Here is a 12,524-nt window from a genome sequence, read left to right on the forward strand (position 1 = left end):
GGCAGGCTCCCCTCTGCCCACTGTGGAGACACAGAGGCCTGTCACCTGAAGAGCTGGTCCCGGCCTCCAGCTTCCAGGGTAGCCGGGAAGCTGTAGCCCCCAGTGGGCAGCGGTGGACAGAGCTCAAGGAAGGATGGAGGGAGCACCGGGAGGAGACGGCTGCAGCCTGCCAGGAGCGGGGAGAAAGGGAGAGAAGGGGAGGCAGGCGGAGGGCTGAGGGGGCCCGGGGGACGTCTTCCCAGGGCTGGGAGGGGCCGGCCGGGAAGCCTGGGCTGCACTAGGAGCCGGCGACCCTGGGGCGAGGGGCGGCCCGGAGCCCTGCGGGAGGAGCTGGCGGCCGCCCCAGGTAGCAACCATCCTGCCTCCCGCTGGAGCGGCGTCTCCTCCCCGGGAGGAGGGCAGGGAGGAGGTGGGCGGAGTGTGACGGGGAGGGCGGGAGGGAGGGATGCGGGAGGGGGAGGGGGAGGGGGGGCCGGCCTGCCGTGGGGGTGGGGCGATAGTGACATCACCCCGGAGTCGGTTTTTAAGCGGCGGCCGGCCGGGGACGGGGAAGAGAGGGATAGTCGGAGCGAGGTGGCGAGTCGCTGAGCCCGCCGCGGCCCCGAGAGCGGCTGCAGCCGCCGCCGCCGGGAAGGAGAGGGCGAGGCGCGCCCGAGCCGCCGTCGCCGCCGCCGCAGCCGCCGCCACCACCGCCACCGGAGTCGCGGGCGAGCCGGGCAGCCTCCGCGGGCCCCGGCCGGGGCGGGGGGCGCGGGCCACAGGCCCCTGCTCCGGCCGCCGCTTGCAGACCGCGGGCGCCGATGTCGCCCGCGCCCCGCTAGGCTGAGCCTCGGGTCGGGCGAGGAGCCGCCGCAGCCGCCGCCGCCCGAGCCGCGGGCAGGAGCCTCGGGAGCCGCCGCCGCCGCCGCCCGGCCGGGCCCCGCCGCCGCCCGCGCGCCCCCGGGCCCCCGACACACATGAGATTCTTCAGGCTCACTTTCAAGTGCTTCGTGGACTGCTTCTGACTGCGCCGCCCGCGCCCCGCACCCCGCCGCCCGCCCGCCGCCCCGTCCCCCGGCCCGGCCGCCCCCCGGCCCCCGGCCGGCCCGCGCCCTCGGGGCCCTCCCCGGTGCCGCCGGTGCCCCCCGCCTGACCGCCGCCCCCCGCGAGGCGCCGCGACCCCGGCCCGGCCGTGCGGCCCGCCGGGGCCATGGCGAAGAAGAGCGCCGAGAACGGCATCTATAGCGTGTCCGGCGACGAGAAGAAGGGCCCCCTCATCGCGCCCGGGCCCGACGGGGCCCCGGCCAAGGGCGACGGCCCCGTGGGCCTGGGGACACCCGGCGGCCGCCTGGCCGTGCCGCCGCGCGAGACCTGGACGCGCCAGATGGACTTCATCATGTCGTGCGTGGGCTTCGCCGTGGGCTTGGGCAACGTGTGGCGCTTTCCCTACCTGTGCTACAAGAACGGCGGAGGTGAGTTCCCCCGCCCGCCGCGGCCCCCTCCCCCAGCAGGCCGCCGGCCCCCGCCCGACCCCCGGAGCCGCCGCGGAGGGGTGAAGTCCGGGCAACGGGTGGCCCCCGGGCACGCGGGGGTCGGGGCCGCCCCTCGTCCGCCGCTGCCGCTCGGTGGCCGGGCCGGGCGCCTCCACCCCCCTCGCAGTCATGTGCCTGGCATGGTGGGGGGAGGGGGCCGGCGATGCCCGCGAGGCTGCCCCCCAGACTCCCGGGTTGGGAGGAGCGATTGGCCGCCGAGGTGGGAAAGCAGGCCTGCGCCTTGGGGTCTCCGCGAGGTAAGGAGCCCTGGCTGCCCCCACGGGTCGGGCACACAAGCGGCACATTGTGTGGGCCCCCCACGTGTGCACACACACGAACACACACACAATGGGCCACTCTGTCCCTCCCCCTGCCCTCCCCTCCCCTCGCGGCCCTCCCGCCCCTCCCCTCTGGCCCGGGCCTGGAACACTGGGTGCCCGAGCCAGGCTTGGGAAGCCTGCGGCCTGGCCCGCCTGGCGCCGCCACTGGACACACTGCATGCACGTCCCATGCCCGCCCGCCCGCCCGGGCCCAGCTTAGCAACAGCGATGGGCACGCGTGTGTCCTGTGACTACAAAACAGCACTGGGGTTGCTGGAAGCCGAAGTGACCCGGTGATGGGTGGGAAACAGAGGTCCAGAGCAAAGGCCTTTGCCCAAGGTCAGGAGAAGGATGCTGGGACCTGGAGTCAGGCAAGTTGCAGCCAAGCTCAGCCTCTGAGTAGTGGAGCGAGCCCAGCCAGGGCAAGGGTAGGAGGCCCAGAGAGGAGAAGGGGGTAGTGGCACCCAGCTCTCCCTGCCCTTCTGCCACCCCCACCCCAGCCTGCTGGCCTCAGGAGATAGGCCTGTGTCACGCCCTGCCTATCTCCTGCAGAGCCTGACTCCCTGGGCTTGCTAAGGCCGGCCTGGCCCCTCTTCCGCACCTGTATCCCTCTGTCCTTGCACATCGCCATCCCACCAGCAGGGGACTGTGACCCACCCACCCTCTGCCTTGGACCTCACACTTGCAGGCAAGCGTCCAAGTGCAGGACAGTCGCGCTCCCTGCCTTTGGATGAGCCCCCCAGGCCTGATCACCCAGCCTTGGCACACATGCACACACGCACGTGACCTCACTGTGCTGCCTGAAACAGGGAATTGCAGCACTAGGGACAGCCCGCGTGTCTGAGCATGTGTGTCCTCCATGGCCATCGCCCCAAGTGACCGTGGGGGTGGAAGCCCTGTGGGCCTAGGGCCCCTCTGCCACCCAGGGAATAGGGCTCCAATGGCTCAGGGGCTACTGTAGCCCCTCTTCAACACACTCAACCCACCCCCTCAAGACTCCACCTGGGGCCTGAGTCAGTGGCCACCCCTACACTGACTCACCCAGTAGGAAGTTGTGATGGGGCCTTTGGAGTCTGGGCTGGCCCGCTGGGCCTGGGCAGCCTGGCTGGGGGCCACCCTGAGTCTACCCTGTGCCTCCACCCCCAGGTGTGTTCCTTATTCCCTACGTCCTGATCGCCCTGGTTGGAGGAATCCCCATTTTCTTCTTGGAGATCTCGCTGGGCCAGTTCATGAAGGCCGGCAGCATCAATGTCTGGAACATCTGTCCCCTGTTCAAAGGTGAGCAGCCCTTGGCCAGCCTCAGGGACTGCCCCCTTTTCCCAGCTGGCTCCCACTTGAGAAATCCTTTCCTGTCGTGAGCACCAGGCCTGGGGCCACGTGATGGCGTCCCAGTCTCGAGGGGGGAGCCTGGAGGAGATGTTCAGGCCTCACAGCGAACTTGGGGAAGCGGGGACTAGAGGGGGCATAGGCAGCTCCACAAGGCAAGGACAGGCCAGGCATAGCCGGGCTGGGGACGGGACCTGCCCAGCAGCACCCTTGGCTCTCTAGGTAGGTCCTACTGTTACTATCCCCAAGGACGCTGGGGCACAGACAGGTGGAGCGACGTACTGAGGTTGCCCACTGCAGGGGCGACTGTCTCCAACACTACCTCAGGCGACTAGAAACCCCCCCCACCACCACCATCAACACCAGCTGCTGAGGACTAGAGGCTACTGGGTGGCCAGGCAGAGGCTTGGACCTCCTGGAACCGCCATGGTGGCAGTGGGACCCACAGAAGGGGCCAGGTGTATGAGGCTGGAGACTCAACAGCACTTGGTCAGATGGGGACAGGAGGAGAGGGGCTCGCTCTGCCTTGGGTCTAGGGGGGCGGCTGGAGGAGAGGAGACAGGCTGGGGAGTCAGCGCAGTGTTGGGGCTCACACAAGGGGGAGTCCAGGGGAGTCAGGAGCACCACAAACAAGGCTCCAGGAGGACAGACGGTGGGAGCACAGCCAGCCTGGGTGGGGACATAAAGGGGTGGCAGGGGGAGGTGGCCAGGAAAGAATCTACATGGCAAGGACTTCCCGGCCCCAGGCCTGGGCTACGCCTCCATGGTGATCGTCTTCTACTGCAACACCTACTACATCATGGTGCTGGCCTGGGGCTTCTACTACCTGGTCAAGTCCTTTACCACCACGCTGCCCTGGGCCACATGTGGCCACACCTGGAACACTCCCGACTGCGTGGAGATCTTCCGCCATGAAGACTGTGCCAATGCCAGCCTGGCCAACCTCACCTGTGACCAGCTTGCTGACCGCCGGTCCCCTGTCATCGAGTTCTGGGAGTGAGTCCGGCGCCTCTGGGCCAAGCCCATCCCATCCCCCAGGTCTCCCTCATGTTGCCCGGCTCCAGGGGAATGGCCCTGAGGGGGCACCAGGGTGTTGCCTGGCAGTCCATCCTGGACCCTGCCTGCCCTTGCCTGTCCTCGGAGAGTCCTGGGGCCAGCCCCAGGGGCTGGGCCAGGTCAGCCTCGCTCCTGGGTTCGGCAGCCGATCACTGTCCTGGTCACTCCCCACTGATGGGGGAGCTGGGACTGCATGTGAGGTGGGATGGGAGTGGCCTCCCAATGGCCAGGGGCTCGTGGGCTCCAGGCCCAGCCCAATTGGACAAGAGGGACCCGCTGAACCCTGGGCTGTGGGAGAGAAGGGAGCCACGACTTCTGGGGGTGGACCCTGTGGCTCCATCCTCTGCTGGCACAGGCCTCATGGGACCTCCCTCCCTCCCCTAGGAACAAAGTGTTGAGGCTGTCTGGGGGACTGGAGGTGCCAGGGGCCCTCAACTGGGAGGTGACCCTTTGTCTGCTGGCCTGCTGGGTGCTGGTCTACTTCTGTGTCTGGAAGGGGGTCAAATCCACGGGAAAGGTACCACTAGAGGCATGCAGCGGGGAGGGTGGCTCAGCCCTGGGAGCCGGATGTCTGTGCCAGGCACACCTGTGGCAACAGGAGGTGACCAGACAGAGTCTAGCCCTAAGGAAGGGGGAGGTACTGAAAGCCAAGCAATGCTCCCCACCCTGCAAATCCAGGGCCCAGCAGCCTTTGCTCCTGGGGATAGAGGCCCTGGCAGGCACTGTCCCTTCCCTGTGCCCATCACCCCCACTGGTGCCCTCCTGCCAGTCTCTGACTCTTGTGACAGTCTGGTGGACCTGGTCTGGCCATCTGTTACCTATCTTGCCTTGGGGACCCAGAGCAGAGTCTGGCCACATCCCTTGGGGGCTCCTGGTCAGGCTGGGGAGTCACCTGAACAAAGAAGACAGTGTCTAGAGCTGTGGGACATGGCCAGCTCCCTGGGGGACAAGGTCCCCAGAGCAGCATGTGGGAAGAGGGGGCAGAGAGTGTGGCAGCTGCATCTCGCCTGCCTCTGCCTGGCCCAGTTCCACTCTCCACCTGCTCAAACCCCCACCTCTCTCCAGAAGAGGAGGGGGACCCGGCCCCGATCCAATATCCCGCTCCCTGCCTGGGCCTCCCACACCTGCACTGCCCACACACTCATACAGCTCTCACTCCCCACGTGCTCCACGCCTCCTGTCCCCACTGAGGAGAGCTCCCAGAGGCTCGCCCGCTCCCCACCGACACGCGTGGCGCCCAGACAAACGAGGCGCCCAGAGAGCTTCCCCACTGCACTTGCCAGGGCTGCCGGGGCCCAGCCTTGCCCCTAGCTTCCTCTGGCGGGAGCCATGGCTCGGAGGACAATGGGGACCTCTGAACATACCTGCCCGCAAGGGGGACCGGAGGCGCTGGGAGTGGGGGTGTGAGGGAGGTGGTGCCACAGCCTCTGCTGAGCAGCCTGGTCCCCCAGATCGTGTACTTCACTGCTACATTCCCCTACGTGGTCCTGGTCGTGCTGCTGGTGCGTGGAGTGCTGCTGCCTGGCGCCCTGGATGGCATCATTTACTATCTCAAGCCTGACTGGTCAAAGCTAGGGTCCCCTCAGGTGAGGTGGAGGTGGAGAGGCTGCAGCAGGGCACTGGGGGGGAGCCCTGCAGGCCCCTCATGCCTGCGCTCTCCGGCCCTTCTCTAGGTGTGGATAGATGCGGGGACCCAGATTTTCTTTTCTTACGCCATTGGCCTGGGGGCCCTCACAGCCCTGGGCAGCTACAACCGCTTCAACAACAACTGCTACAAGTAAGCACCGCCGCCCTGCCACCCATGCCCTGTCCTGCCCTGCCCCGCCCTGCCCAGCAGCCTAACCCATCCACTCTGGCCCCTCCACCCCTCAGGGACGCCATCATCCTGGCTCTCATCAACAGCGGGACCAGCTTCTTTGCTGGCTTCGTGGTCTTCTCCATCCTGGGCTTCATGGCTGCAGAGCAGGGCGTGCACATCTCCAAGGTGGCAGAGTCAGGTAGGGCCCTACCCCCAGCCCCGCCTCCAGAGCAGCAACTGCCACCCAGATGCATGATGTACAGGAACATGCAATAGAAATGCTGAAAAGTGACGAGGATTCAAACGGAACTTGTCAGACTGTGGCCCTGTGGGGGCAGGTCCTGGGATTTGTCAATGTTGACAGAGAAAGGACCTCCCAGCCCCTGCTGCACGACCCAGGGTTGACAGCGCCTCTGAGGCAGGCGTGGGCATGGGCGCGAGTGTTGCAGGCAGGGCTCAGGGTGCACACAGGGCAGGACATCGGCTACAAGGTCTAGAGCCTGCACCTTTCCCACAGGGCCGGGCCTGGCCTTCATCGCCTACCCGCGGGCTGTCACACTGATGCCAGTGGCCCCACTCTGGGCTGCCCTGTTCTTCTTCATGCTGTTGCTGCTTGGTCTCGACAGCCAGGTTTGCATGGGGCTCTGGGACAGGGAGCCAGGAGGGGGGCGGAGTGAGGGCTGCAGGCAAGGAAAGGGGTGGAGGGCGGTGCGGGGCTCGGCCTGAGCTGCCCTGGCCACAGTTTGTAGGTGTGGAGGGCTTCATCACCGGCCTCCTCGACCTCCTCCCGGCCTCCTACTACTTCCGTTTCCAAAGGGAGATCTCTGTGGCCCTCTGTTGTGCCCTCTGCTTTGTCATCGATCTCTCCATGGTGACTGATGTGAGTGGGGTGGGGGGTCTGCCTGTGACCTCTGGTGGCCGTCTGCCATCCTCCCTGACTGGGCTCTGTCCCCCAGGGCGGGATGTACGTCTTCCAGCTGTTTGATTACTACTCGGCCAGCGGCACCACCCTGCTCTGGCAGGCCTTTTGGGAGTGCGTGGTGGTGGCCTGGGTGTACGGTAGGTCATGGCTGAGGGCTGGGCTGGGGGATGGTGGCGGGGAAGGCAGGTCTCCAGCTTGGCCCTCCCGCCTCACCTCGCCGCAGGAGCTGACCGCTTCATGGACGACATTGCCTGTATGATCGGGTACCGACCTTGCCCCTGGATGAAATGGTGCTGGTCCTTCTTCACCCCGCTGGTCTGCATGGTAAGGGCTGGGGGAGGTGGGGCAGGGCGGGGGGCGAGGCAGGGCAGGGTAGGGGCCCCATTAACCGCAGCATTCTGGTCAGTAGGGCATCTTCATCTTCAACGTTGTGTACTACGAGCCGCTGGTCTACAATAACACCTACGTGTACCCGTGGTGGGGTGAGGCCATGGGCTGGGCCTTCGCGCTGTCCTCCATGCTGTGCGTGCCGCTGCACCTCCTGGGCTGCCTCCTCAGGGCCAAGGGCACCATGGCTGAGGTAAGGCTCCCGCCCGGCCCGCCCTCCCCTCCCCTGCTGTGAACATTCAACCCAGCCTGCTTCCTAGCCAGGGAGTGGCCCCGACTAGGGTGGCAGGCAGTGGGAACTGGAGAGAGGCAGAGGAAGTCACCGTGGGGACGAGCAGGTGACCCTGGGGGCTTCAGCATGTCCTCCTCTCCTGCAGCGCTGGCAGCACCTGACCCAGCCCATCTGGGGCCTCCACCACTTGGAGTACCGAGCTCAGGACGCAGATGTCAGGGGCCTGACCACCCTGACCCCAGTGTCCGAGAGCAGCAAGGTCGTCGTGGTGGAGAGTGTCATGTGACAACTCAGCTCACATCACCAGCTCACCTCTGGTAGCCATAGCAGCCCCTGCTTCAGCCCCACCCCACCCCTCCAGGGGGCCTGCCTTTCCCTGACACTTTTGGGGTCTGCCTGGGGGAGGAGGGGAGAAAGCACCATGAGTGCTCACTAAAACAACTTTTTCCATTTTTAATAAAACGCCAAAAATATCACAACCCACCAAAAATAGATGCCTCTCCCCCTCCAGCCCTAGCCGAGCTGGTCCTAGGCCCTGCCTAGTGCCCCACCCCCACCCGCAGTGCTGCACTCCTCCTGCCCCTGCCACGCCCACCCCCTGCCCACCTCTCCAGGCTCTGCTCTGCAGCACACCCTTGGGTGACCCCTCACCCCAGAAGCAGCAGTGGCAGCTTGGGAAATGTGAGGAAGGGAAGGAGGGAGAGACGGGAGGGAGGAGAGAGAGGAGAAGGGAGGCAAGGGAGGGGCAGCAGAACCAAGGCAAATATTTCAGCTGGGCTATACCCCTCCCCATCCCTGTTATAGAAGCTTAGAGAGCCAGCCAGCAATGGAACCTTCTGGTTCCTGCGCCAATCGCCACCAATATCAATTGTGTGAGCTTGGGTGCGAGTGCACGCGTGCGTGAGTACGTAGAGTATATATAGATCTCTATCTCTTAGCAAAGGTGAATACCAGATGTAAATGGCGCCTCTGGGCAAAGGAGGCTTGTATTTTGCACATTTTATAAAAACTTGAGAGAATGAGATTTCTGCTTGTATATTTCTAAAAAGAGGAAGGAGCCCAAACCATCCTCTCCTTACCACTCCCATCCCTGTGAGCCCTACCTTACCCCTCTGCCCCTAGCCAAGGAGTGTGAATTTATAGATCTAACTTTCATAGGCAAAACAAAAGCTTCGAGCTGTTGCGTGTGTGAGTCTGTTGTGTGGATGTGCGTGTGTGGTCCCCAGCCCCAGACTGGATTGGAAAAGTGCATGGTGGGGGCCTCGGGGCTGTCCCCACGCTGTCCCTTTGCCACAAGTCTGTGGGGCAAGAGGCTGCAATACTCTGTCCTGGGTGTCTGGGCTGCTAACCTGGCCTGCTCAGGCTTCCCACCCTGTGCCCTGGGCTGGGCACACCCCCGGGAAGGGACCCCGGACACGGTTCCCACGTCCAGGCTTAAGGTGGATGCACTTCCCGCACCTCCAGTCTTCTGTGTAGCAGCTTTAACCCACGTTTGTCTGTCACGTCCAGTCCCGAGACGGCTGAGTGACCCCAAGAAAGGCTTCCCCGACACCCAGACAGAGGCTGCAGGGCTGGGGCTGGGTGAGGGTGGCGGGCCTGTGGGGACATTCTACTGTGCTAAAAAGCCACTGCAGACATAGCAATAAAAACATGCCATTTTCCAAAGCAGGCTCCTGCTTCCGCCTCTGCTGCTCTAAGGAAGGGGTCGGGGTACAGGAGGCAGGGGGAACCTCCTCCAGCTGGAGCTGCTGCGGTGAGCAAGGCTCTGCTCTGGAGGCCTCTGCGGCCGGCATCCTTCTGGGGACTGGGAAGGGGGCAGGGAAGGCAGCAGCCCAGGGAAGGCCTTGTCCCCCTGGAGCCGAGGCAGTTGGGGAGAGCAGGACGAGAGTGAGCTGGAGAGCAGCCACACCCGCGGGGAAGGGTGGGTGTAAAGCCATGGGTGCTGAAATTTTCAAAATGTTACCCCAAGAATTTGTCACTGAACAGGTGCCTTGTGTCACTTGGGCCAGGCTGGTAGCAGCAGAGGGGATAACTCTGCATCAGGGATCAATTTTGAAGGTGGAGCCAATAGGGGTTGTGCATGACCAGGATGCAGGGCTCAAAGAGGAGTTAAGGACAACAGATTTGGCCTGAGCAAGAGGAAAGATGGAGCTGCCAGGTCCTGCAACGGGGAGGCAAGGAGAGAATGGTCCGGAGTCAGCCTTGGGTGTGTCATGCAGGAAGTGTCATCCAAGTGGAGATGTCTAGTTGGCAGGTGGACACAGGAGTTCCAGAAAGTACTGGAGATGGAACTTTGCAAGTTCTTACCACATAGAGATGACACTGAAAGCCCTGAGCCTGAGTGAGCTCACAGGGACGCCGCAAGCCCCGGAACACAATGAGAGGGGCAGAGGGAAGACGTGGCAGTGATGGGGGAGGACGCCTGAGAGTTCCTGGTGGGGTCCTGCAACCTGAGCCAGTGAGGACCCCTCACAGGTCAGGGAGGAGCAGTGGCTGGCTCCATGTGTCCAGTGCTGCTGCTGTTGCTGCTGCTGCTGGTGAAGGACAGTGACCTGCAAATGCTCACTGAGTCTGGCAAGGGTCACGGGGGCCTGGCGAGGGTGGCTTGCATGAGCGGGTGCGTGTGAAAGGCTGGGTGGTGTGCAATTGAGAAAAGGAGTGGCGGCAGCGCAGTGTCATCTGCAGACGAAGGGAGAGTCAACAACGTAGTTCACCCAGACAAGGAAATATGAGCCGGCCTGGAAAGGGAAGGCATTCCAACACACGACACAACATGGCTGACCCTGGAGGGCATTTCTGTGAAATGAGCCATCATAAAGGGACACTTGCTATAGGGTTCTGCTCCTGTGAGAGAGACAGGGCCTTACATGAGAGGAGGGAGATCCACAGAGACAGAGGGCAAGGGTGGGTGCCAGGGGCTGGGGACAGGGTGGGGAGTGTTGAGTGGGAACAGAGTGTCAGTTTGAGAAAATAAATTCTAGAGGTGGATGGAAGTGGTGGCTGCGCAACACTGTGACTGCACTTAATGCCACTGAATTGCACATTTAACGATGGTGAAAATGGCTTATTACATATACATTGATGACACTATATATATGTATGATATATATGTGTTTTACCATGAGAAGAGGTGGAGAGGAATTGGAGACACTGAGTACAGACAGGTCCTTCAACGGGCGGGACCCCGTGCACAAGATGAGCATGTGGCACCCCACCCTGAAAGGGCTGGGCACCATGGCAGGGCACAGCAGGCAATGCAGTGGGCGGCTCAGGCAAGCACAGAGAGCATCAGGGATTGGAGCCTGTGAAGGGGGAGCAGGTGACCCCTCAGAGCAAAGTGACAGCTTGGGCTGCTCCCTTTGCGTCCTGCCCAGGACTGCTATCGTGCTATGGGAGAACCCCCAGAGGCCCTGCTCCTCAGCAGGCAGCACCCCCTATGGAGGGGCTTTACCCCTAAACTTCTGGAGCCAGGGGAGGGACCTGGCTTGGAATACGGCCAACCAAGAGCCTGGGTGAGAAATACACGGACCAGACAGGGAGCAGAGAAAGGAGTGGCAGTGCAGTCCCACCCTAGCTCAGCCAGGGGCTCTGGAGCCTGTCCTGCAGTCCCTGGCCCCCATCTCTTCAGCAACCGCTGTTTCCAGTTTTCTTTTTCTCCCTGAGAAGCCTGTCCTCTCACCATGCCTGCGCCTTCAAGAACCCCGCCTGCTGGCAGCTCCCAGATCTCCGGCCTGGCCCTCCTTAGCTGCAAAGGTGCTTCCCAACATCAGCAAGACCTCTCCCCAGGGTGCCCCAGGCCCTCACACAGCCCCTGTCCCCAACCGACTCCAACTGTCCTGCAGCGCACAGTCACCCTCAGGACCCCTGAGCTCAGGCCAACTGCTTTATACACTGTCAGCCAGGTCTCTGCCTGGATGACAATCACCCTCTGCTAATTGTTCTCCGCACCTCCAGGCCAAATGCCCTCCAAGCCACCTCATGCACCACAATGACACTAAACACACAGAAAAAAGACATTGAAAAAAGGCAACTTCACAGAGGCCTGTCACTTAAAGAGGGTCCTGAAATAGAGACACCATTTCCTCAGGACTTAGCTCCTGCATCAGGGGTTAGGACACAGAGATCAACAAGCAGCAGGCTTTGCCCTCAAGCAGCTCGCAGTCTAGTGGAAGATGGGTGAGAAAACAGATCAGGACGCCCACGGGTGCAGATGACCTGGAACAGAAGCTGATCCAGGAAGGCGCAAGCCTGCAGGCCGCCCTCCAGTCTAGGCTGGGCAAGCACCTCAATTTTCATCTCTAAGAGCCTGTGCCCACACCCCCTGCCCCGTTGTTGTTCCATCACTCCACTAGAAAGGGCACTCCAGAAGCTGGCCTCGTGCAGCTTTCTGTCTGCTGCTGGCCTAGGCAGAACAGCAGAAGAAGCCATCAGGGCTGGTGAGGGAAGCACCCGTTTGGACTTTAGCCTTTCAAAGCTCAGAGAAGGGTGAGCTCAGGGAGGTCCAAGGTAGGTGAGAGCACTTCCTGGAAAAGTGGGATCAGCCTTCGGCCTTGGCACAGCAACCAGAGGGTATCGCCCACGTGTGCCCTACTCCCTCAGACACCACCTCTCAGACCGCCTGGAAAGGGACAGAACTCGTCATGAGGCGGCTGTGCTCTGAGCACAAGGGAAGGGCGACAGGATGCTAGAGAAGGGAACCACTGGCCTGGGCCCGGACAGGGCAGGCAGAAGCGAGCATGCACAGCAGGCCGTCAGCTACCCTGCCAGCATCAACATCCTTCAGGGGTCCCCCCAGTTCCAGGAGACACACCTCTAACCTGCTCCCCTGACCCTTCCGCCCAGTCCTCATGCAGACACCAGGCATGGCAGAGGCCCTGCAGGGTGGGAGCACTGTGCTGCGGGCGGGGGCTGCCTTCCTCATGTGCTACTGGAGAGTAGCACAGTGCAGGGGCCTGGGCACTGGCGCCAGGCA

General features: G+C 63.2%; 1 protein-coding gene across 3 annotated transcripts; it reads left to right on the top strand.

The window, feature by feature from the left end:
- The first annotated feature begins 548 nt into the window (after positions 1 to 548).
- On the top strand, positions 549 to 9,220 carry SLC6A8 (solute carrier family 6 member 8). Of its 3 annotated transcripts, XM_055106837.3 has the most exons (13): positions 549 to 1,451; positions 2,978 to 3,109; positions 3,904 to 4,153; positions 4,598 to 4,730; positions 5,665 to 5,799; positions 5,887 to 5,990; positions 6,086 to 6,210; positions 6,529 to 6,641; positions 6,754 to 6,891; positions 6,968 to 7,070; positions 7,157 to 7,257; positions 7,343 to 7,513; positions 7,698 to 9,220. In XM_055106837.3, exons 1-13 carry the CDS (start codon positions 1,190 to 1,192, stop codon positions 7,836 to 7,838), a joined length of 1,908 nt encoding a protein of 635 aa, XP_054962812.1. In that variant the 5' UTR covers positions 549 to 1,189; the 3' UTR covers positions 7,839 to 9,220. The 3 variants fall into 3 exon arrangements, with proteins under 3 accessions (XP_054962812.1, XP_054962813.1, XP_063457596.1); XM_055106838.3 differs by lacking the exon at positions 6,754 to 6,891 and having other exon boundaries at positions 1,117 to 1,451; XM_063601526.1 differs by lacking the exon at positions 5,665 to 5,799 and having other exon boundaries at positions 1,117 to 1,451.
- The last annotated feature ends 3,304 nt before the right edge of the window (positions 9,221 to 12,524 follow it).

Source organism: Pan paniscus, chromosome X, assembly GCF_029289425.2.
Source record: "Pan paniscus chromosome X, NHGRI_mPanPan1-v2.0_pri, whole genome shotgun sequence".
NCBI classification, from domain to species: Eukaryota; Metazoa; Chordata; class Mammalia; order Primates; family Hominidae; genus Pan; species Pan paniscus.